The sequence below is a fragment of the Diadema antillarum genome, unplaced genomic scaffold (assembly GCF_040938485.1).
Source record: "Diadema antillarum isolate AM-2024a unplaced genomic scaffold, OU_Dant_1.0 seq00001670_RagTag, whole genome shotgun sequence".
Lineage (NCBI taxonomy): Eukaryota > Metazoa > Echinodermata > Echinoidea > Diadematoida > Diadematidae > Diadema > Diadema antillarum.
The window spans coordinates 350,212-372,513 of record NW_027272367.1 but is presented as its reverse complement, the minus strand read 5'-3'; the positions used below and the strand labels follow the sequence as shown (position 1 = coordinate 372,513).

At 40.2% G+C, this 22,302-nt stretch overlaps 1 protein-coding gene across 2 annotated transcripts; it reads left to right on the top strand.

Moving 5' to 3' along the window:
- The first annotated feature begins 637 nt into the window (after positions 1-637).
- LOC139711557 (bone morphogenetic protein 1-like) lies at positions 638-17,868 on the top strand. 2 transcript variants are annotated; one of them, XM_071623433.1, is made up of 11 exons: positions 638-1,473; positions 6,072-6,207; positions 7,481-7,566; positions 8,619-8,748; positions 10,559-10,957; positions 11,604-11,651; positions 12,358-12,493; positions 13,058-13,281; positions 13,940-14,229; positions 17,081-17,160; positions 17,383-17,868. In XM_071623433.1, exons 1-11 carry the CDS (start codon positions 1,399-1,401, stop codon positions 17,846-17,848), a joined length of 2,070 nt encoding a protein of 689 aa, XP_071479534.1. In that variant the 5' UTR covers positions 638-1,398; the 3' UTR covers positions 17,849-17,868. The 2 variants fall into 2 exon arrangements, with proteins under 2 accessions (XP_071479534.1, XP_071479533.1); XM_071623432.1 differs by having other exon boundaries at positions 13,940-14,250.
- Positions 17,869-22,302: the final 4,434 nt, after the last annotated feature.

Here is a 22,302-nt window from a genome sequence, read left to right as displayed (position 1 = left end):
GTTGTGTTAGTGCTGCAAGATGCTGTGTATTCAAAGCATGATGTGTTGTTTTATTTAGAATCCTAGACAGTTTGATAAGACCAATCATAACTGTGTTCTGATTTTCATCTGTCTCTATCAATCCCTTCAAGTATTACAAATTTCCTCTTTCCATGGATCCAATTTCTCCAAAACCACAGGAGGTATTCTTCTTTTCTCTTCTGTCGCAATGAAACAAGTGGTGCAGTACTGATACTCGTGACCAGACGGCCTTCTGAGGTGGTTGCAAAGAGGAAATTGGAAGTGACTGCGATTAAGCATTAGAATTCCATTATTATGACGATTCAATGTTTCGGGATGATTTCAAACGACTTCGATTTCTCACAACAAAAGAAATCTCGCCGGCCGGACGCTCCCTCCGTTGCCAGAAACTTCCAACCTCCCTCAAGATGTCACTCGGTTTTGGTGACGTCACAATGACGTCGACTTAATAGTCTTGCCAGTTGGTTACATTTCTGCGCATTGTTTGCTTTCGAGTAAACAATCACTTTCTGGGAAATAAACTGGTAGCGTACAATGCTTTACTCATTGATCAGATAGAGTGGCTAACCCCTGCAGTTAATTTGGTAAATTTTGATAGACAATTTACAGGAAAGAGACTACGGAAGCTAAGATCGTAAGTGATAAGAGAGAGCACAGTCACATGGAGCTTGATCTGCCGACTTCTCCTCGCAGTGTTTCCTTCCGCACGAGAAAAAAGTCGCGTTTGGGTAGAGACCTGTTTTTTTATTCTTGTTAATTTGCTACCATTTGTCACCGTTTGCAATAAATCGGGTGACGCTATCAATGCTTTCCTCCTGCCAGCGTCAAAAAGACAACTCGCAGTCTATGCTGAACCACCTGTAGAGAGAAGAGACATCTGAGTTTTGCTTTGGAGACCAGCCTAATGAGCTAAATACCTCTGATCGCCCAGGATCTTTCTACAGGTCGATAGAAACTACCAATACATTCAGCTCCAAAGGCTTGAGCATTGAGTTCACTTACAAATGGGTCGCAGACTGTGATGGTGCGGCAGATCAGCGGCTGAGGTGAAACAAGGAAAGAACCAAACCCCATCTGTTTTCTTTCACTCTTCCGGAGCAGAAAAAATAAGACACGTTACATACAGTCACTAATTCAGCCGTCGCCACGAGTTCCCTTTCAGGCCTTTTCAAGGGCGTTGAGGGGGGAAAGGTTGATACAGAGTTCGGAGAAACATCTACCAGTTTTTCGTCTGGTCATCCCCTCTCTGCGATCTGTTCATCGTTGAAGCAAAAGACCGTTATCAGCCAGGCTAGAAGACACAGGCAAGGCAAGAGGAAAGACGGCAGAATATCATCATTATTTTGTGAGTGAGAACTGCGGAAAGCTGTGCTGAGAATGAAGAATTCATACGCTCTCAGTTTACTAATGCTCGGAGTTTTTCACGTGGCCCTACCTAAACCCTATGAAGAGGTAAGATAGTATTTTTTTTTTACTTCTTTTGCTTTTCATTTTGAACGACATCACTGTTTTTAAGCTGATTTCAACCCTTAAATACCATCTGCAGTATGGAAAGACGGTGATGGTATGTGGTGACGAGTCGAACGGGCGTGGAAACGGGTCTGGTTGATAGGGAGACGAAAAGTAACATTAATCGGACAATAGTGTCAGACCAGCCAGCGAGGATGTGGCTCCGACTGAGATTGTTATTAGCTTAGTGATCCCATCGTCTGGGGATTCGGGATTGTTTTGGCCTTGAACGGCAATTTCATACTGTCAGCGTTTTAATCCACAACTATCGAAAACACATGTTAAAGATCACACTTGACTGTCACCAAGACCTGGAAGGTTGTGTTATGTGTTCTACTGTCAGTCCCTTTTTGAGTAGACATCGATGCTACCTTGAATGGTTCAGGTTTATCATAAATCATGAATGTTTCCTGTCTCTCGAGAGTTTGTCAATGAGCTTCTTTGAAATTGCAGCAATTTAAATAGAGTATGACGATACCCAGAAACATGTCCTGCCTGTCCATGTAAAAGTGTGCATGTTGTAACATATTGTCCCTCATATGGCTTTATCATTCGACATTTATAACACAATCCGCGCGTCCTCACGAATTTATTTGTCACCCGTAAGCTACAATAAGGCAAGATCATCATCGTCTCGAGACCAAAGTTTATTTGACTCTGCGAAATACCTTCAAAACCTCAAGGTATTTATCCCATCTCGAGCTCGCATCGTGTCACGGTGAGGAGATTCCACGAAGTGTTCGATTTCACTCGAAGAGTGAAGCGAAAGGGAAAGTGAAAGTACCATTAAAATCAGACAAAATATGATTTATGACAACATTAACAGTCGCGTTTATGTCGCACTATAGCAGTTAGTCAAAATCAAATGACAGTGGTTGATGTCATCGATATTTTTGGAATGTTAAAGGGAAAATCTACTCAAACAGTCATGTTGAATCAGTAAATGCAGAAATAATAAAAAAGAATCCATCAGTGAAAACCAAATGACCAGATAGGTAGAAATTTTATCAAAATATTGACACACACTACACCTATAAATGTAAAGGCCTATGTTTACAAATCACTTTTGCAGGGAAAAAAAGTGTTACATGTCACGGTCATAATGACGTACTAGTATAGACGTGGTTATGATGTCAATGCTCTCTAGTCTTGAAATTATTTGCACAAAAATCTTTCATTTGAATTCGTGTTTGAAAAAAAAACAGTATGATTTGCAATTACTTTCTAGGCCTATATATTTCATTACACCCCAGTGTGAGAGGTCACGAGATGAAACAATTAAATGATCACATGCAACGTTCTTATTAAAATATAAACGTTGGTTAGATGTAAAACTGTTAATAAAACACCTGTAACACTCCCTATTACTTTCTTATTTCACGACCGATTTTACTTTTTACCATTCTCTCCCAACCCCCTCACCTATCTCTCTCTCTCTCTCTCTCTCTCTATCTCTCTCTCTCTCTGACTCTCTTCATACATATGTGTTTAGGCATATTTGTAGATTTTTAAGTTCATTTCATTCTCTATGAAATGTTGAAATGGTGAGATGAGGGGCCTGGTGAGATGAGGGGAATGGTGAGATGAGGGGCCTGGTGAGATGAGGGGCCTGGTGAGATGAGGGGCCAGGTGAGATGAGGGGCCTGGTGAGATGAGGGGCCTGGTGAGGTGAGGGGCCTGGTGAGATGAGGGAATGAGATGGTGAGATGAGGGGCCTGGTGAGATGAGGGGCCTGGTGAGGTGAGGGGCCTGGTGAGATGAGGGGCCTGGTGAGATGATGAGGGGCCTGGTGAGATGAGATGGTGAGATGAGGGGCCTGGTGAGATGAGGGGCCTGGTGAGGTGAGGGGCCTGGTGAGATGAGGGGCCTGGTGAGATGAGGGGCCTGGTGAGATGAGGGGCCTGGTGAGATGATGAGGGGCCTGGTGAGATGAGGGGCCTGGTGAGATGATGAGGGGCCTGGTGAGATGAGGGGCCTGGTGAGATGATGAGGGGCCTGGTGAGATGATGAGGGGCCTGGTGAGATGAGGGGCCTGGTGAGATGATGAGGGGCCTGGTGAGATGAGGGGCCTGGTGAGATGATGAGGGGCCTGGTGAGATGATGAGGGGCCTGGTGAGATGAGGGGAATGGCAAAACTCATGCTGCAGGAAAGAATAATTCTATGATAGTAATTTAAAGGCATAATTACCATTTGCAGATGAAACAAAAACCCAGCTTTACGGCTTCAAAATAGTTCTTAAATGTGAGTTAGGGATAGAAACAACCGTTGTAAAAATTTGAATCAGTATAATTAATGTTAAGTATTGTTAATGTACAAAATATGAACAATGATACAATAAAAATGTTTCTAAACTAAACCGTCTACAGCTATGGTTTATTGAGAAAAATAGTGATATCACCTTATATTTTAGGTTTTATTGCAAATTTTTACATGGTAGGATGTTTTGTGATACAACTGACCTACACGTATGCATTAAATGTGATATTTAAACATTTTTAAAATCACTGCTCCCAAAGGTAAACTGTATCTCTAAGAATTTTCAACCTGTCAAAAGGAATTCATTACCCCCCCCCCCCCCCCCCCCCCCCCCTTCTGCTGCGCTGGGTGACAGACGCCATCACCTCATCCAATCAAGTCTTCCCTTTCACGTAATAATGAAGATCCTTGTTTGATATCCCATCAGTGATGATGAGATGTGACCTTCTTTAACTAATCAATGAGAATAAGATGTGACCTTCTTCAAATAATTAATATTGAAGTCTTGTAACTTAGCAACGACAACTCAAGGGGAGAGAATTCGACATTGCTAAATGACAGACAAAAAAAAAACATTCTTGTACTACAAAAGTTGGTAGACAAATTATAGTGACTCATCCAATTTACATGTAGGCCTGTTTGACGAAAACGATTGATTTATACAGAGATAAAATAACGTATTCATTTTTATACGAATTTGAAAAATACTTCTGTCGGTGTTACATTATTCTGGTGATAAAATCCACCTGAATGATATATGGTGTGCCAGTAGAGTTACATTTGAGAGGAGAACTATGTGATCTAAACAATATTTCATGCTATTGCTAGAACAGAAACACGTCTAGAGACGAATTTCATGCATGCTTCTCTGTGCGGTAAATTTGTGCTTATTTGGTGTATTTTGCTGACCTCAACGCTTGACTGACAAGCTTACGTAAGTTACGCTCAGAGTGGAAGATTAAAAAAAAAAGATAAGGGATGGGTGAGATTAGAGGAAAAAAAAACTTTCTTGCCCTGTGTGATGAACGTCATGTTTAAAAATGTATCTGAAATGTTGAGTTTCTTCCTTCTCCGCTGTGTTCGCATGAAGATCTAGTATTTATTTTATCCTGACCTTAAAACTTTAAAAGGGATTCGAGGAAGTGTATTCATATATCCAATGTTATGCTATTGTTATTTCATATGGCAATAGCTTGTGTAATGCTCAGTTACTGAATTGACCTCAGTTATTTATCATAACTGTGCCAAAGCGTTAATGTTATTTCACGCATATCTATTTCATATTGGCTCCACTGATGTTGTTTAATAGACAGACATACATGTTTAATAGACAGACATACACGCACATACACATATTATGATGCCTAATGCTCTTGTCGTGATATGATGCATTTGATATTGTACGTAGGCCTACGTGTCATTTCTAAAATTTAATATAGGTATGTGTTTGTATATTTATCTGATACGAACAGTCCATAATGTAAACTATGATAAGTGGGTTGAGTCTGAGACGGGAGAGAGATGAAATTGGGATAAACATGGGATTTTTTTTTTTTAGAAATCGTGCCAATTTTAGCTGGCTTCTCGCTTTGCACTCGACTGGATATATTAATAGTTTGGGTTTTTTTTCCCGCTGTCAGCAGTTCATGTACAATACATAGCCTAGCAACAAGCTGGTAGTGGTACTAAATGTATTTCCACTCATTTGTATTGATTTCATCACGCTTCATTAGCAAAGTAAAGATTACAGAATGATAGTGTTGCATTGATAGAGATAATGATCAGCCTATTCTCTATTTGTATTCAAGTAGGCCTGATGAGGCGAAAATTGGTTTTTCCTTTAAGTGAATTCATTAAGGATCTTGTGGGGACTCGGAATATCTTATCAATTTTCATCTGTGCATACATGTGTGTTGTTTTTGTATCATTATTATCATTATTATTTTTGTTATTATTATCATTATTATCTTCATTAGTAGAAGTAGTTGTAGTAGTAGTAGTAGTAGTACCATTATTATTACTATTATTATTATCATCATCATCTTCATGTCATTATCATTTTTATTATGCTGAATTGTACAAAGAAAAGATGAAGAAAGAAAAACGAATGAAATGCAAATAATTACTCAGATAATTCCCCATCAGTGTATATAAATCTTGTTGTGGCCGGCTTCTCCTAACATCACGAGTGAGTCTTTTGAATTTGAGCTCTATTCTGATGGTCTTGAGAGTTTATTACTTTTTGATTAATTATCGTTCCTTTCATCTTTGTTGTTTTCTTTAGACAGACGACATAACTCGAACAGGCCGTCACAAGAGAGAGAGAAACCCCGAGCCTGAACCTATAGGGTATGGCTGGAAGTACACAAAATACCTGATTTCTACTCTGAGGCAGCACCTCAATAACAATGACCTTTATTGTAAGTCAATCAACAAGTTTTCTTTCTTCACATTATGCAACAAATCATATGGTCCTCCCAGGGAGGTGGGAGTCTCTTACCACCTCCCTGGTCCTCCTATGGTCCTCCCAGGGAGGTGGGAGTCTCTTACCACCTCCCTGGTCCTCCTATGGTCCTCCCAGGGAGGTGGGAGTCTCTTACCACCTCCCTGGTCCTCCTGTAAATAATTATATACATTTCGAGAGAGTCATCAGGTTAGAGCAACATTGATATACTAGTAGGACGTGGTCATTTTGAAATGATTTGATGGACATCATGAGAGATGTGTGAATGCGCATCATATTATATAGGCATACTGTATGTAGCAGTTTGGTAACATCGTATAAATGCTTGTAAACTAAAGGCCACTGCACCATTACATGTGCAGGTGGGCGAAACATATGGGCTCTGATGAGGCATGGGAAGAGAAACGAAAGGAAAGTGACCACTTGGGTCTAGGCATTACACGTTTCGGACAGTCCGAAAGCAGTAGAAATTGTTCGAGGTCAAAGAATTAAAGGACTTACCGCACCAAGCTGATACGTCAGTAATTGTTAGGGAAGAGAAAACTGAGAGCTGAATAACAGGTGTATATCACCTGAACCTCGGGGTTACTGTCATTTTACGGTTAGTTACGGTCTTTTACATTGTTTAGAACAACCAAAAGAAAGAGTACATCATCAGACATCAACACTAGAAGGCATCGTTAACCAACTCATTTGCATAATTATTTATATTGACTGTTCCAGAACTATTTTTTTTAATGCAGTCAATTCACAATTTTATGGCTCTTTTAATTTTTATCCGATTTTGCAAATTGTCATTGTTATGCTTTTGGAGTTTTATTTACCTGTCAACTGATGCAGAATCTCTCTTTAACGTGACCAAGAGAATGATTATCGTACTTAAGGCGGGGCCTCCTTTCAAACATGCCATCCATATTATGGATAATGTTTCCTAACCAAAATAAATCATCTTATATACGGTATACACACTCTCAAAGGAAAGCCTAGTAGTAGAAAGTAGATTTTTCCCTTTCATATCCTGGAATGATCTCTCTTTAACCAAGGCGCTTATTGAAGCTCCAGGTGTTCTACAATCAACTTCGCAGATCTAACCTGTAGCAAAGTGTGCACGTTGAATTTTACCATTGATCCTTGTCTCTCGGAGTCTAGATTGTTGACCGACCCATGTATATAATCCCTAACCTCCGACCCATTTCCTCAGTGTTGTCTTGTTTATTTGTTTTTTGCAGTTTGTGAGAGAGATCCGTTCAAGGGAATCCAATGTCCGGAGGAATCGCTGTGTGTCATGTGGGATCAGCTGTGTGACGGCACTCAGGTGACTAGCCCGACCTTCCGTTCTCTGTCATTCCTTCAAGTGTAATACATTTGTATAGAAAGCAACATTCTGACTGTTTGACATAATGAACTTAGACCTTGATAGACAATATCAATATGATAGATGTCCATCAAGTGAAGGGAACCGTCTTGTGTAATTATTATAAGTGTACCCTCACGAATAAAACTGAGAAACGTTTGTAGGCGTAGCAGCAGATTACTATCGCCTTAAACCAGGGATTGGGAAAGCTCTAGAAGGTATAATGCATGATAATAATGATAGAAACCCTGTGATAGATCAGCGGAAAAATTGAAGAGGGTGCCGTGGATAATTAAACTATAATTATTATAGCTGCAAAAGGCTGAATATTCTCAGCATTACAGGTTGTGACTTCTGATGCTGTACTAATATTTTTCTTTCTAAAGCACACATTGTCAACTATTGAAAATTTATGTGTCCTACATGACATCTCAAAAAGCTCACTGCGCAACCTGTATAATTTTCTCGCGTCCAAATCCTGAGGATCGTCATATCTTTGCGCCGATCTCATCGGGCAGCTGTAGTTCTTAGCAATCCACAAATATGTTACTACGTACCACCACTGACAGCCTTTCTCTTTCCTACGATGTACTATTCTGCAATGTTTTCTAATGTCGGGTACATAAAACAGCAACAGAACCTAACTAGTGCAATGCACATTATGCCTACACGAAATCAACCCATAAACTTTATGTCACGAAATATAATAATGATAATCTTGAGGACAATAGACGTTGCGGAAAATGACAGAAAAGTGTCTTAAATACAATGAAATGCATTCCTAATTAACCATTTGAAGATTGTTTGACTTTTTATGGAGACCAATAGATTGGTGATACAGGCTAAGTCGCTTGCATTTCACTCGATGAAAATAGAGACTATACATGCATTCAATTAGCGCAACTATGACATGTAATTGTATCACTTTGCTCTTGTTACTAACCCGTCAGCAAGTTTGTGTTCGTTGCATACGAATGAGAATAACATGACCTTACTGTTGCTTTGTACGTCAGACATGTGGCGCCGAAGCGCGGGAAGCGTGCATCAATAGCACCATTGACTCGTACGGCAGGACAGACGAACGCTTCTGTGTAGGTGATGAAAACCCGAAGTGGTGTCACTGGAAGCGACAAGCTCCCTCCAGTAAGTCACGTGATTGCTTGTAAAATTCTCCTTTTGAATATACTATACACCTATACAACTCACACGATGTCTGCTGATGATTGCTTTATGCTCTTCAGGTTGTACAATTATTTACAGTTTTCCAGACAGTGCAATACATGTCTTTTCACAATCTGTCACTTTGCAACAAGTAGGAAACTACACTTTCCAAATGCGCCTGACTTCAAAACTTGTGCCCGTCAATATGTCACATAGCCGTTCTATTATTCTTTTTTTTTATATTTGTATGAAAAAAAAAACATAATCCTCTTACCACATTCACTCCAATTTAGTTATTTTTACTTTGTATGCCTCCGTCCGTAATCGAACTTGTGGACGAAGTTACTTGAGAACAGTTTGTGTTTTTGAGGTATCCACTCATAACTTGGCATAAGTAGTACTGTTGATTATGAGGGGACTTTAATGTTTGAGGGGAGTAGGACTATAGTAGCCTATCAACTTGTGGGCGCAGGTGCTCTAGATCAAATTCTGAAATGTTACAATTTTCCCCATATCTCTGCAATGCTTGGAAAGGTACATGATGATAACTATCCTCATGAAACATAGTGTATACAAGTACCACCAGTCTAGGCAGAACAAAATTCTTCATAGGGAACGGCCATGCGGTCAAAGGTTAAGTAAGAATGCTAGATTTCTCTATTTTCATTTTGCTCTATGTATCGAAAATGGCTCATAGTATCTTCATGAAAATGTGTACACCTATACATTGTATCCCCTGACAATGATTCTCTCGTAAACTTTTCGGTCACGAGGTGAAGGGTCAAAGGTCAGGTTCTCTCTATGAAAACCCTGGAATTGACTTAATGTATAATTATGCACTTGATTAAACATGATCAGACAGTGATTATTTGCCAACTATACAAAACAGTCTCACATTGGTAAGATTGATCGGACCTAATGAGAGAATCATGCGACACAGCGGACGCATACCAGTTGCCATAGCGATATTTCTAGTTTTAATGAGCATGCAGCACTATCGTGTTGTATTGTTCGGAAACTGTTAATGATCACCTGTGTTCTCAATTGAAGTGAATGAACTCTGGTAACGTCGCTAACCCTGCGAACTGTTTGTACTGAATAGAGCTTCCAGTATCAGTACTGTACATGTCACGTGATTCCAGTCACATGACCGTTTTATGGAATGGGTCAGATCACTCTCCATTGATGATTGGATGGTGCAAAAATCATTATGGCGTTGGTTGTGTTGAGTGTATAGGACATGCCAACTGCCCTCTTTGTACGTACTGTGAATTTTATTTGTGCTTGGAGATGTATTTGCTCAGTAATTTGTGTATCTTTCATTTTTTGGTGATTTTAAGTCCATTTGCTTGCCTTTTATCTTTTACTTGATGTCATCTACATTGAAAAGCCCGATTTTTATCTATCGCTCCAAGGAGCTATGTGTAATAGCTCCTTGGTCGCCCCAACAGAGAGATCGTTATCACTTTAGCGTGCATTCGTTTACCCTGCGTTCCTATGTTCTACACAAGCCAACCTCTCCAAAAAGTTAACGATCTCATGATCTATATTTTCAGCGGGTGAAGTGAATAAGCAAAAGAACTAAAGCAAACACACTTCAAATCAGATTTCCCCCATATAACTGTTGAAATTCTCTCATCTTTCTTTGCCAATCAACATTATGCATGCATGAAGTATACATGTATATCATGTATATAGTTATATATAATGATCATTATATAAGAGACATTAGATATCGTAGATTTAAAAACAAAATTGTTTTACTGTTTCTTCTTCATGTTCTTCTTCTCAGGGTGTGGCGAAGATTTCGTCATCAAGCCAGACAAGAAACGAAAGAGGTTTCGGATTAAGTCTCCAACTTTCCCGAATCCATATTTGACGGATCGCTACTGTTTCTGGACGGTGTCACACGCTGACCCGAGTCGAGACCTCTACATCAGGTTCCTACGATTCGACACCGAAACCAACTACGACTACCTGTCGATCGGCCAGGGGCTCATCAGGGATGACGAGAACACTGTGTTACTATACAAAATGTCAGGCCACGCTAGTCCGCCGCCTTTCAAAACCACTCGTGGGATGCCCAACCCTCATCAAATCTGGGTTTCCTTTCGATCCGACGATTGGGATACGGACAAGGGATTCGTCATCGAAGTCGCAGACGACCCTAAATACTTCGACATGAGACCAGGTATAGAGAAAGAGTGGCGCGAGAGATGATGAGGGAGGGTCTAGGGCAATTACCCCGGACCCTTCCCCTGACCCTAATACCAATCCTAATCCTGAACCTAATCCTAACCTTAACTCAGGAAACTCTAACCCTAACCCTAAACCTAACCCTAACCCTAATCTGTACTCTAACCTTATCACTAACCAGTATTTAGCCGGGGGCAATTGCCATCGGGGGGGGGGGGGGGTGATTGCCCCGATACGGATGAAGGATGAGGTAAAAGTCGGAAGAAAAAAAAGATCGTCAACTGTCACCTCATAAAAGTTAAAAAAGAGTGATAAAACTTGAGCTTCGATAGCTCGGCTAATAAACAGATTTAATGAACGACTTCGTGGAGTCGGCGCCTGATTGAATGCATGTCTTAGCTCTACAGCCATCAGTATATATCCATGTCCGGGTTCTCAATCCAATCAACCATAACTGTTTAATTAGTCATCTGTAGTGTGAAATCAACGTGTTACGGGATGCGTGGTGTGTTGCGTGTGTTGAAATGTATTACTAGTGTTCAGTTGGAATAATCAATTTTGAACCAAAGTTTACGTTAAACATCAGTAAAGTGCTTTATGATATTGGTGTATTTGCCCTCTCATTTCTTTCATATTTGCAGCTGAAATTTTCATAGGCTCGAACCCATTGCGGACCCGTCCAAACACAGGTAAGTGCCTACCTATGAATAAAAAAAAAAAAAAAAAAAAAAAAAAAAAAACTCTACTTACTACTCTCTAACGTCACCAACGCATTTCCCTCAAACTAGAATTTTTCGACCGTCGTGTCGGAGATGACCACTTTTCCCCCATAGGACATATTCTATGCAGTATATGCAGGTCTTTTGGTAGATCTGTGACACGTAATCATTTTCTGAGTCACCAGCTTTGTAGAAAGGGTATCTATTTTGATGTTTCCGATATTAGATCATGTACACACACACACACACCCAAATAACTTTACTAGACTTTAGTCTTGTACATAATATATTCATTATATGTTAATATATCTCTCGATTTCGGGGGGGGGGGGGGGATAATTAATTGTTTGATGTATAAAATGAGTGAACACGACAAACCGCCAGACATGCTTTAGATGATGGTGGTACATATTGGAGTGCGTAATGATGATAACGATGAGGATAATAATAACAATGATGATGATGATGATGATGATGATGAGTATGATGATAATAATGATTATGATTCTTAACGCCATCAACACTCTATGAGGACACACCATACATCTAAGTGTTGTCCGTACCGACGACTGTAACAATATGAATTTTATATAACAACAAACTCGCCCAGTGGACTCTGTCAGTTTTGAGTCTAGTAATTATCTTCCAAGAATCACCATTTGTATTCTTTCTCCAGATTGCGGCAGCCATATTGGAATCCCACCAGAAGGAGAGTTGACTGTGACGTCACCAGGCTACCCAGACTTCTACGAAACCCACGTGCATTGTACGTGGATTATATCGGCAAGAAAGGGTCGCCGAATTGAGATACGGTAGGCGTGGAAAATGTGTCTCTTATATCATTACCTCAAGAAATTTTAGTGCGAATACAAAAAGTGAGATTTGTATTAATATCCGTCACTTTGATTGACATCTATAGGTGTTCTTTAAGATTTACCTAGTGTATGATGTGGCTGTCATCTTAGATACTCCAAAGTCGTCGCGAACTCGTAGGCTTATATGTGCAAAGACAACGTACTCGGTAAATGCCATTAGTCTTGAAACGTACCGACATGTGTGGATTTCCTCATCGTCTTAGCAATGTTATTCCATTGAAGATATACCACTGAGGTTTGATTTTGGATGCCATGAGATTCTCCTTATAATCATCGAAATCCAGCTATTGATTTATCAATCGTGATTTCAAATCGATGTTTTGTATTTGATTTGATTTGATTTCAGATCATTTTAATCAGTGGATATTGATTATAGGTTACTGTGTCATCGTCATTCAGCAATAGGAAGACAAATTTGGACACAAAACAACGCTTCTGTCCTAAAATGATAGATAATTTCCATGGAATCAACCTATTATGTCATCTTGTGTCATTTCGCAGTTTTACCCTCTTCGATCTGGAGGAGGGCGAAGATTATCTCAGTCTTGGGAACGGTCCCACGGTGAGACGCTATCCCATGTTCTACCGCTACACTGGTTTACAGCGAGATTACGGGGCGCTGCGACACGTCTCTACGGCATCAGACGTGTGGCTCATGTTTGAGTCGAGTCTGTCTATTGCAAGACAGGGCTTCGTCACCAAATTTAGAGAGGTCCCTATAACGGGTTCGTATATACGGATGTATGAAAAGGCAATAGCCCGACTGCTTACAATATCATTTCCATATGATCATTGGAAGTTTCCTTTGTTTCATAAACGTTGATCCTTGGTGTTTCGAAGACGGTAAAAGTCTGAACTGTGCATTGATATCGACCCATGCTTCGGTGTGAAAATGGTCCAAGCTTAATCCTTTGGTGTATCAACTTCTAAGAAAACATTTCTAGAGTATTTCCTTCTTCCTCGTGTACTGCCAATTGAGAAGGAAGATACTAAGGCAGCTATTCTCTCCCTTTCAAACGCCATCGGCATATTCGTTCTGAACAGCTGGGGCAATATTTAATCATGTGGTCGTCAGTCATGCAGTCTCTTCTTTGCTAAAGCAGGTCTACTTTGAAATTAATGATTTTCGCACATACTTCCTTTTCAGATTTTAATTTGACTTGCACGATTAAAGTAGCAACAGTGAAATCCATGTAAAGATGTTTGAACGACTCCTAACTCTACGTAAATCCGAAGTGAAAATAATTTGAATACACATGACTTCAGGAACGAAATAATGGCAACGGTGATCGCAGAGTACGAGACATGTACTCTGATACTAATGATACTCATATTTCACTCGCAAAGAATGTAATACTATTTTCTCTTCTGTAAATCAAACAGATTGTGGCGGGTCGTTCGTCGTTCCCAGCAATGGCTCGATCGCGATAGCGAGTAAGAACTACCCAAACCTAGCCTACAACAGTAACATGGACTGCAAGTGGGCTATCAAGAACGAGGAAGGACGTCGCCTCTGGATCAGCTTCCGCGAATTTTCCACGGAATGGAAGCAGGATTATCTCAGCATGGGCAACGGGGCAGAGCCCGACGAAAATCGCACCACAGCCGTCATAACAATGCACAGTGGACGCCACCTGCCCTATCCACACGAGTTCACGAGTTCTGGAGATGAGGTTATTATCGCTCTCGTGGAGGTTATTGTTGATCCATGTCGGTTTGTCTTTCTTGTGCAGTGGAATTAACGGTGTGCCGTCCTAATTGTACCCTTCTAGTAATTGTGCGTCTGTCAATGAACGAGTCTCGTACTGTTCGATGTGCCGCATAATGAATGTTCTGTGTTGGCCCTCTATAATATAATATACATGTATCACCTTACTGACCAGTGTCGTTAACCACCTCTTCTAACTTTTACTCTTTTGTATACTTTAAAGGGAGCGTATATTTTTGGTTGAGACCTAACTTCCGGTTTATAACATTTTGGAGTGAGATAATGAGAAACTTCTTACGAAATATGGGAGAGCACGTACTTCCATGAGGAATTAACGCTTATTTGATGAAAATTGGTTTTGAAATGTCTGAGATACCCAAAACAGAGCGATCCTAATAAATTGTGGGACCCACCTTTTGTAACGATTGCTTAAATTTACTATGTTTTTGAATGTTCCAGCCATTCCAAACCCGATTTTCATCAAATAAACCTTGAATTTCTCTTTAAATGGTATGCTCTGTACTATTTCATACGTGTGTTCTTGGTATCTCGCAAAAAGAAAAGTTAAAAGCCAAATTCTCATGTCCACCAATACTGTATCATCAACTAAGCTCAAATAAATGGAAGAGATATTGACACAAAAATAGGAATAAATGATAAAAAAGGTTAGACAGCAAGCAACTCCTGTAAGAATTTCCAAACACATACTCGTCATTGTCTCCCACTGTCGGCAAAATCATCGGAAATCCTCTTTCTGGTGTGGCATCTTACATTCCTGCAAACAAGTAAAATGAATTATACATGATGTTGGCAATTATGACATGTATGAACGTTGCATGATGCAAGCCAAATAGTCAAAACGGAATGCTCAAACATATTTGAAACTCATACAGTAATGAGGGAAAAAAATATTAGTGCCATCAAGAGATCGTCATTAACCTCTTAACGGAAGCGAGATTTAATGAATAGGATGTTATTTGTAATTTGTATCCTTTCTATGTGCTGCCATCTTAGCCATGTTAGCTACTCTTCCTCTTATGAAGCAAACCTTTCTGACCATGACTTTATAGATATAGATTCTCGCGAATCTCAATATCAGTAATGTATCTTTCAAAGAATTCACCTTGCCAAGTAGTGTAGTCTTACTGAAAACGACTTGAGGGAAATAGCTTATCAAAATCAATTTAATATTGATTCATCGTGCTGTGTTACTCTTTGGATATCTCTGTTTACCTTAATTTGTATAATATCACAGGCTTCTTGAATATTACAAATTACATGATGTGTTTTATATCATATAAGATATTATTGAACATTGTATAAAATTATTAAATATTCTAAGTTATATCCTTTCAGATCAGCACAATTTCCTTTAACTAACCATTATTACCATCATGAAATTGATAAAAGAACAAGCTATGAATTTCTAATTCTAGGCACCCACCATTTTTCAAGTGATTATATCACTAGTACTTTGCGTGTAAGTACAAAAAGATACTGCTACCAAAGTTACCACTATAGTGTATATAGACTTCGACTGCCTGTGAAAACTTTCTCCCTGATGTAAAGTTTTACAAGTAGGTGCAGCGACTCATGTAGTCACTCTACGTGATTTAAAGAAACACTCTCAATGCCCGAAATTTCATCTCATTTATTTCTTTTAACCCTAAAAAGGCCGGGGGGGGGGTGAATCAACCCCCCCCCCCCTCGACATTTTTCGCGACTACTCCGCTGCGCGAAATTTTTTGACCGCGCCGTTCGCTGACTTTTTACTTTCAAGTCTCGCGCATCTTTTGACACCATTTTCGTGATAATCGCGCATACCGTTACGATGCTGCATGACGTTTTATACATGCCTGTCAGGCTAAAAATGGCTCAAAAACGTGATTTTGTGTATAAAGTCTATGCAAATGGAGTTTTCTCTTCTTATTCATAAAGATATGATTATTTTCACTTTTATAGGCTGAAACTAATTAATTTTAGCATAATTATGCTTGAAATAGGTTCTGTCATAAATTTTTGCGGAAAAAAAATGATAAAACAAAAGATCGAAAAAACAAAGAAATACATAAGAAATTCATAAAACAATAAAATACATAAGAAATTTATTTTGATACCAAATTTTTTTTCAAGTACATTGTTAGGAATGCTACAAAGAATGCTTTCACCAAAAATGAAAATTCTAGGAGCTTTAATTTCTGATTTAGAGCAAAATGTATGATTTTATGCATATATTAGCATAATTAATTATTATGACGAAAATTTCCTTTTCTTTTTGTATAGCGTGGTAGAATACGCCACAGGCAATGCACGTGCCAAATTTCATGGCGATTGCGCGATCGATGGCCGAGATCTCGGGGGGGGGGGGTTGAATCAACCCCTCCCCGGCCACAGAACACCCAAAAAAAGCCCGGCCTGGTTAGGGTTAAAGTTATATCACTATTGTTGAAACAGTAATTATTCTGAAAATACTGTCAGATTTAAGATAGATACATGTACGCTCGAGACGGAGAGCTATCCGCACCATCTCACCCAATCGCCTTCATCTTTTACTTTCCCATTAACCATATACTGTTTGTGTCCAGCTACATTATACACTTCTCATTGTCTCAAAATAACCGTATTAAGACAGGCCCGCTTTCCCTTGCAGGAATCACATCACCCTATCGCGTAGTGGTTCGCTCCTTCCCTTCCTCTTCTTAGCTGTAATCAGTATCCTCGCCTGGGAGAGATGATAGTATGTGAATGGAGCTCTAAGCTCCACGATGTAAGTGTATAGCAATTATCTTTTATCGTCGTGTGTGTCTCCTACCCAGGTATGGATGCACTTTACCAGCAGTCGGTACGGAAACTATCGGGGCTTTATTGTGGACATCTTCGACGAGCTTCTTCACCCGTGAGTGTCTTTGTAATGTATTTGAAGTAGAAAGAAACTAAGTACGACCAATGATTGTCGATGAAGAAAAGTAAAGTCCTTTTATCATTAGCTCTCTAATACATGTATCATCACTTGGGATTTTGTTTTTACCCTCATGGGTTAACACTGCGAGAAATAACCTGAGAAAATAATTATGTTGAAGGATTGCATGTCATTATTCTTGTCTATTTCTTTCCCCAGAGCCCCCATCACCACTGAACCCCCAACTACGGAGGCACCTACCACGGAAGCCCCGTCTACCCTCCGAGTTCGTCCACGACCTACCAAACGACCACGCGCGACCAAACGACCACGCCCTAAGCCACGCCCAAAACCGATTTTGTTTCCCGGTATGAAGTTGGCGCCAACTGGTGACTACACTACTACGACAAGGCGCACAACAACAACCCGCCGGCCAACCACAACTCTTCGCACAACTACCACTCGAAGGCCGACCACCACTCTCCGTACAACTACTACCCGCCGCCCAACCACTACCCGCCGACCAACCACCACCCTTCGAACCACTACCACCAGACGACCTACCACTACTATCTCTACAACCACCAAGAAGTTTATCAACCCGTGGGAGATCCCTAGCGAGTCTTCATCTTCCTCATCTTCCGCGTCGTTGTACTCTAGCCTCGAGAGTAGCCAGTACGTGTAACCAGGCGAACATAGTGTCTAGGTCGTCATGGTCGTGTCACTGGTATAGCATTCATCTCATCTCTTCATTGAAAATAAATGGAAGGGAAAATCGCAGCGTTGTACATGTATGCCTTAACACCATTGGCATACTATTACTATTCGATACTATTATCGACCGGCAGTTATCTCATCTGTGTACTTTTTTATCATTTCCAACCGCATTAAATACAACGGTGGAATCCAAACAGGAGACCGGTCTCCTGATTTGATATGTTGGGAATTAATTACTGAATTTGTTTAGTTCAGCTATTCGAGATAGCACAATGGAAGAGACGCGCTCAGATTAAAAATATTTTTTAAAAAAAATCAAGAACCAAATTCTCTCTCTAGTTCATTTTACGCGTGACCTTTAATGGCAGTGTTAGTCTTTTTCTCTCACTCTATATCTACATAATGGTAGTTCTCACAAAACAACAACAAACAAACATGGCATTGGATTAGGGAAAAAAGATTTGTTACCAGTCTGCGAGCGAAGGATTGTACAGTGTATGTAACCAACTAGTTTTTGTTGTAAATAGTGTTCATTTGTAGGAAATGTCACCCAAATCTTAGACCTTGCATATTAATCGATTTGCCGGATACTCCTCTTAACCAAGTATGAAGCTTTTCATAAAAGCTTTCTTTAATCTTTATTTTCTTTATTGCATTCCTTCATCTAAAGACGAATTACCTTTAACTTGACTTGGGGTTGAATAGCGGCAACATTGCTGTACTGTCGCGGTACATTGGGGAATAGGGGATAGTGGCCCCATCATTGTACTATCGCAGCACATTAGGGGATAGTGACCGCATCGCTGTATATTATCGCATACTATCACTTTAGGGAATACTGGCAACATCATGGTACTATCGCGGCCACATCTCAGTACTATATGACAGCACATTATAAGTGAACAGTGGTGAATTCTCTGTATACTATCACCGCACCTTCATTTGGTAATAGTGGTCACATCGCAGAGCCTTCGCGGCACATAAGGGAATACTACCCACATCACTGTACTATCATGGCACGCTGGTGAATAGTGGCCAATCACTCTACTATCTCGGCATATCTGTGCCATCATGGCACACTGTGGAATAGTGGCGCAATCACTGTACTATCACGGCACATTAGGGAATAGTCGTCACATCACTGTGCTATCACGGTACACTGGCGAATAGTTTCCGCATCATTGTACAATTACGTCACGTTGAGGAATAATGGCCACATCACTGTACTATCGCATGTTATCAACTTGGGGACTAGTGACGTCACAGGAAAGATAGTTACAGTGTACTTGATGACTTCACCTTTTAATGTGTGAAATTATTGACTGAATTTCAAAATCTCTCATACAATAGTTTGTATTCACATTTCTTGCTGTCACTTGAGGTCTTCGTATGACTCAAAAGTCTTTGTCATCATAATCTTGGCATTAATGTCCTTTTACTTTTTGATATCCTGTTTATATCAATAACTATTTAGTGTATCCAAACGATTCTTTAGTTACAAGGTACATGTATATTCAAATGTTTAGATTTATGCTGTAACCAATTCCTGTTTTCACTTAAAACATACTGCGCGAATAAAATCAAGCCAGTGAATAAAATGTTCTGAATCTTTGTTGCATTCAACGTCAGGATGTGAAAATTCATGACATGAAGCTTAGGGGTCTCCTCTTCACCTATCTGGTACGTGTGTGTGTGCGTGTGTGGGTGTGCGTGTGTGCGTGTGTGTGTGTGTGTGTGTGTGTATGTGTGTGTGTGTGTGTGTGTGTGTGTGTGTGTGTGTGTGTATGTGTGTGTGTGTGTGTGTGTGTGTGTGTGTGACTGACTTGGTAAGTAGGTGTCACAGTGATGAGCGGTGATCTGCAGAAGGTTATTGTATCACCGAGAAGACGAGATGTAATTCCTTCTCAACCTGTTCGGGTCCGATAAGGAGGTGAGAATTCGACGATATTCTTGACAGTCCTTGTCAGACCCAAAAAGTCGCTAAAGGGCCTCACCTTCTTGGAACAAAACAAAACAAACAAAAAAAGTCTAAAAGTCAAGGAATTAGTTTTCTCTCTGTGGCATTCAAACGCCACCGTAGTGTTTATTTGTAGTGGTCGATGCGGTGAAAGAGAAAACGGATACAAAGTGATAAAGTGCGCTATATATCAATATGAATGTGAATGTGCGAGAGACAATGTTGTCTTCTCAACACTGAAGATGGAAAAGAATGCTGTCCACCTTCCTGGTGCAACTGTGTGTTTGGTACGGCCCTTGCTATAATATTTCGATATACGTCGTATTCTATTGTAAAGGTACACAAATAACGTGCAAGTCTTCAGATACGGTATAAATATAGAAATTTCCGGTTTCCTCCGCTTCCTTCAAGAAAACCACGAAATAGACCCATTCCCTCACCTCTGAAGTCTTCACCCCTCACCCCCCCCCCCCCTTCTCCCCACCCTCTGGCCTCGATAACCTTGACTGAATTGTCCACAGGGAGACCGGAACACTCGGCGTATGGTTGGAGTTGATATCACTCGCCAATCAATTTTCTTCTAATATGCGCCCAAACTGAGAAGGCCGAAGGGTCAGGTACATCTTCAATTAAATTACCCTTTGGCAACATGATGGAGGCATATGCCCCCCCCCCCCCCCCGCACATTTTAGACTGCGTACCAGTCGTTTGATTACCTTGGTACTGAAAAAAAATAATAACTGACATGGAGGAGACTATACTATAGGGCCGAAGCAGCCAGAAATAGGATCCAGGAAATACAGGAGCCAGAGGCTGGCTAGCATTCCACTTGAACCATTTACAGTCCTCGCTAATTTGTGTGAAGTGTACTTATGTAAAGCTCAATGTAATCCAACACTTTGTAAGTATATGGTAAAGCCATATGGTGTATTTTATTGGCAGGCGTTAGTGGCTTGATAGGCAGCGACATGGCCATGTATCTATGTTTTACACAAGTTATTTCGAGATAATTCGAGTGTGTGCAATGTAATTTCTGCTATCCATTGCAACGTCAAATGTGCGCTATCAATCGTGAGGATCAGTCCTGACATAAATCGTCTTCAACATAGGAAAGAGAAAAACAAATTTCGAGGCATCCGAGAAAAAGGTGTCTAATTACGAGACAAGATGTTACTAGACAAGATTGTATAATTGCTTCATTACCACTTCTAAAAGTTAACATTACCTTATGGGTTGTTCTGGTGAAACTAGCCATAGAGAGGAGACGAAGTTATTTGATGATAGTGGAATCGTGTTAATCTCTGTCGTTACCTTTAGTGAGCACACTGCAAATCAAGCTAATAATCTCCTTTCGAATAGCAGTGACGGACGGCCAGAAGAGGCCAGGTGGCTACGCCTTTTATTTTGTTTTAATCACGCAAGAACTCTTGTCAAAACACTCTTCTAAGATGTGTTTGGTGATAACATGTGGAGCTATGTCCATGGTAATAAGAACCTGTAAATAAAGTCTGTAGGTCTTTGGTATCGTGGGCAGGTTCTTCATGCAACAGCGGAATGCGAACAAAGTCAGACTTGGGCTCTCCAGGAGTCAAACCTTAAATTCGAGATTTTATCACGTTTTATTAAAATCACATGAACACAGCTGCTAAAAATGTGTACTCCAATCACGTGATCGAAGAGACGTCACCGTGGAGACGACCTTTCCCTTGGGGAAGGTCATGAAATAGTCTTCTTCAAGATGTACAAGCAACACACCGCCTGGCGACACAAGGATCTGTGTCGGAGATTGTCTGATCAACAGATGGCTTGTTATAATGTCTTGGCAACGCCTACTTTCCGTTCTCGTTATTTTCTTGGATCGTTTCCAAGGAGGATCTGGCAAATGTGACGAGTTCTAGAGCGGTGTGGCTTGGGAGATTTAAAGGGGATCAAGATGAAACGGAGGGATAGGGTGGGTATGGCATGGCATGGCAGTCTCGCTCTCTTTCTTTCTGCAGTATCTGTATCTTGTTAATTTTACTTTACACTAATATACACACACGAACACTTACTTGTTTTTATACTCAGCGTTTATATGTATGGGTTCAAGCATTTCTATCATATTCACTGTCTGGAGTTCTAAGTTAAAATGTTTCGGTTATTATCATATCGCTATGAAGCCTGCATTAATCTGTTAAGTTGATTCACTTCATATCATAAAAATATTGTAAATAATTGGAAAATCTTCATAATGGTTCCCACGATTATCAAAAAGTAGGGGATTTAAAGAATTCGAGTGGTAATTACTTTCTAACAGGCTTTCAGGGTTTTATATATCATATAATGATAACGTTTACACAAAAAGATGACTAAAGGTTCATCAGTCCTTTATTGCTACTCTGAGTAAACGTGATAATCACATGTTCTGCCATTCGGACATCGATCGAACACTCTGTACGAAGATAGCCTATTCTAAGTGAATATTT

Excerpts from the sequence above, each read along its gene's own strand:
- LOC139711557 (XM_071623432.1), top strand. The coding sequence starts at position 1,399 with ATGAAGAATTCATACGCTCTCAGTTTACTAATGCTCGGAGTTTTTCAC. Across the intron at positions 7,567-8,618 it reads AGCTGTGTGACGGCACTCAG|ACATGTGGCGCCGAAGCGCG; the intron begins GTGACTAGCCCG and ends TTTGTACGTCAG. Across the intron at positions 10,958-11,603 it reads ATACTTCGACATGAGACCAG|CTGAAATTTTCATAGGCTCG; the intron begins GTATAGAGAAAG and ends TCATATTTGCAG.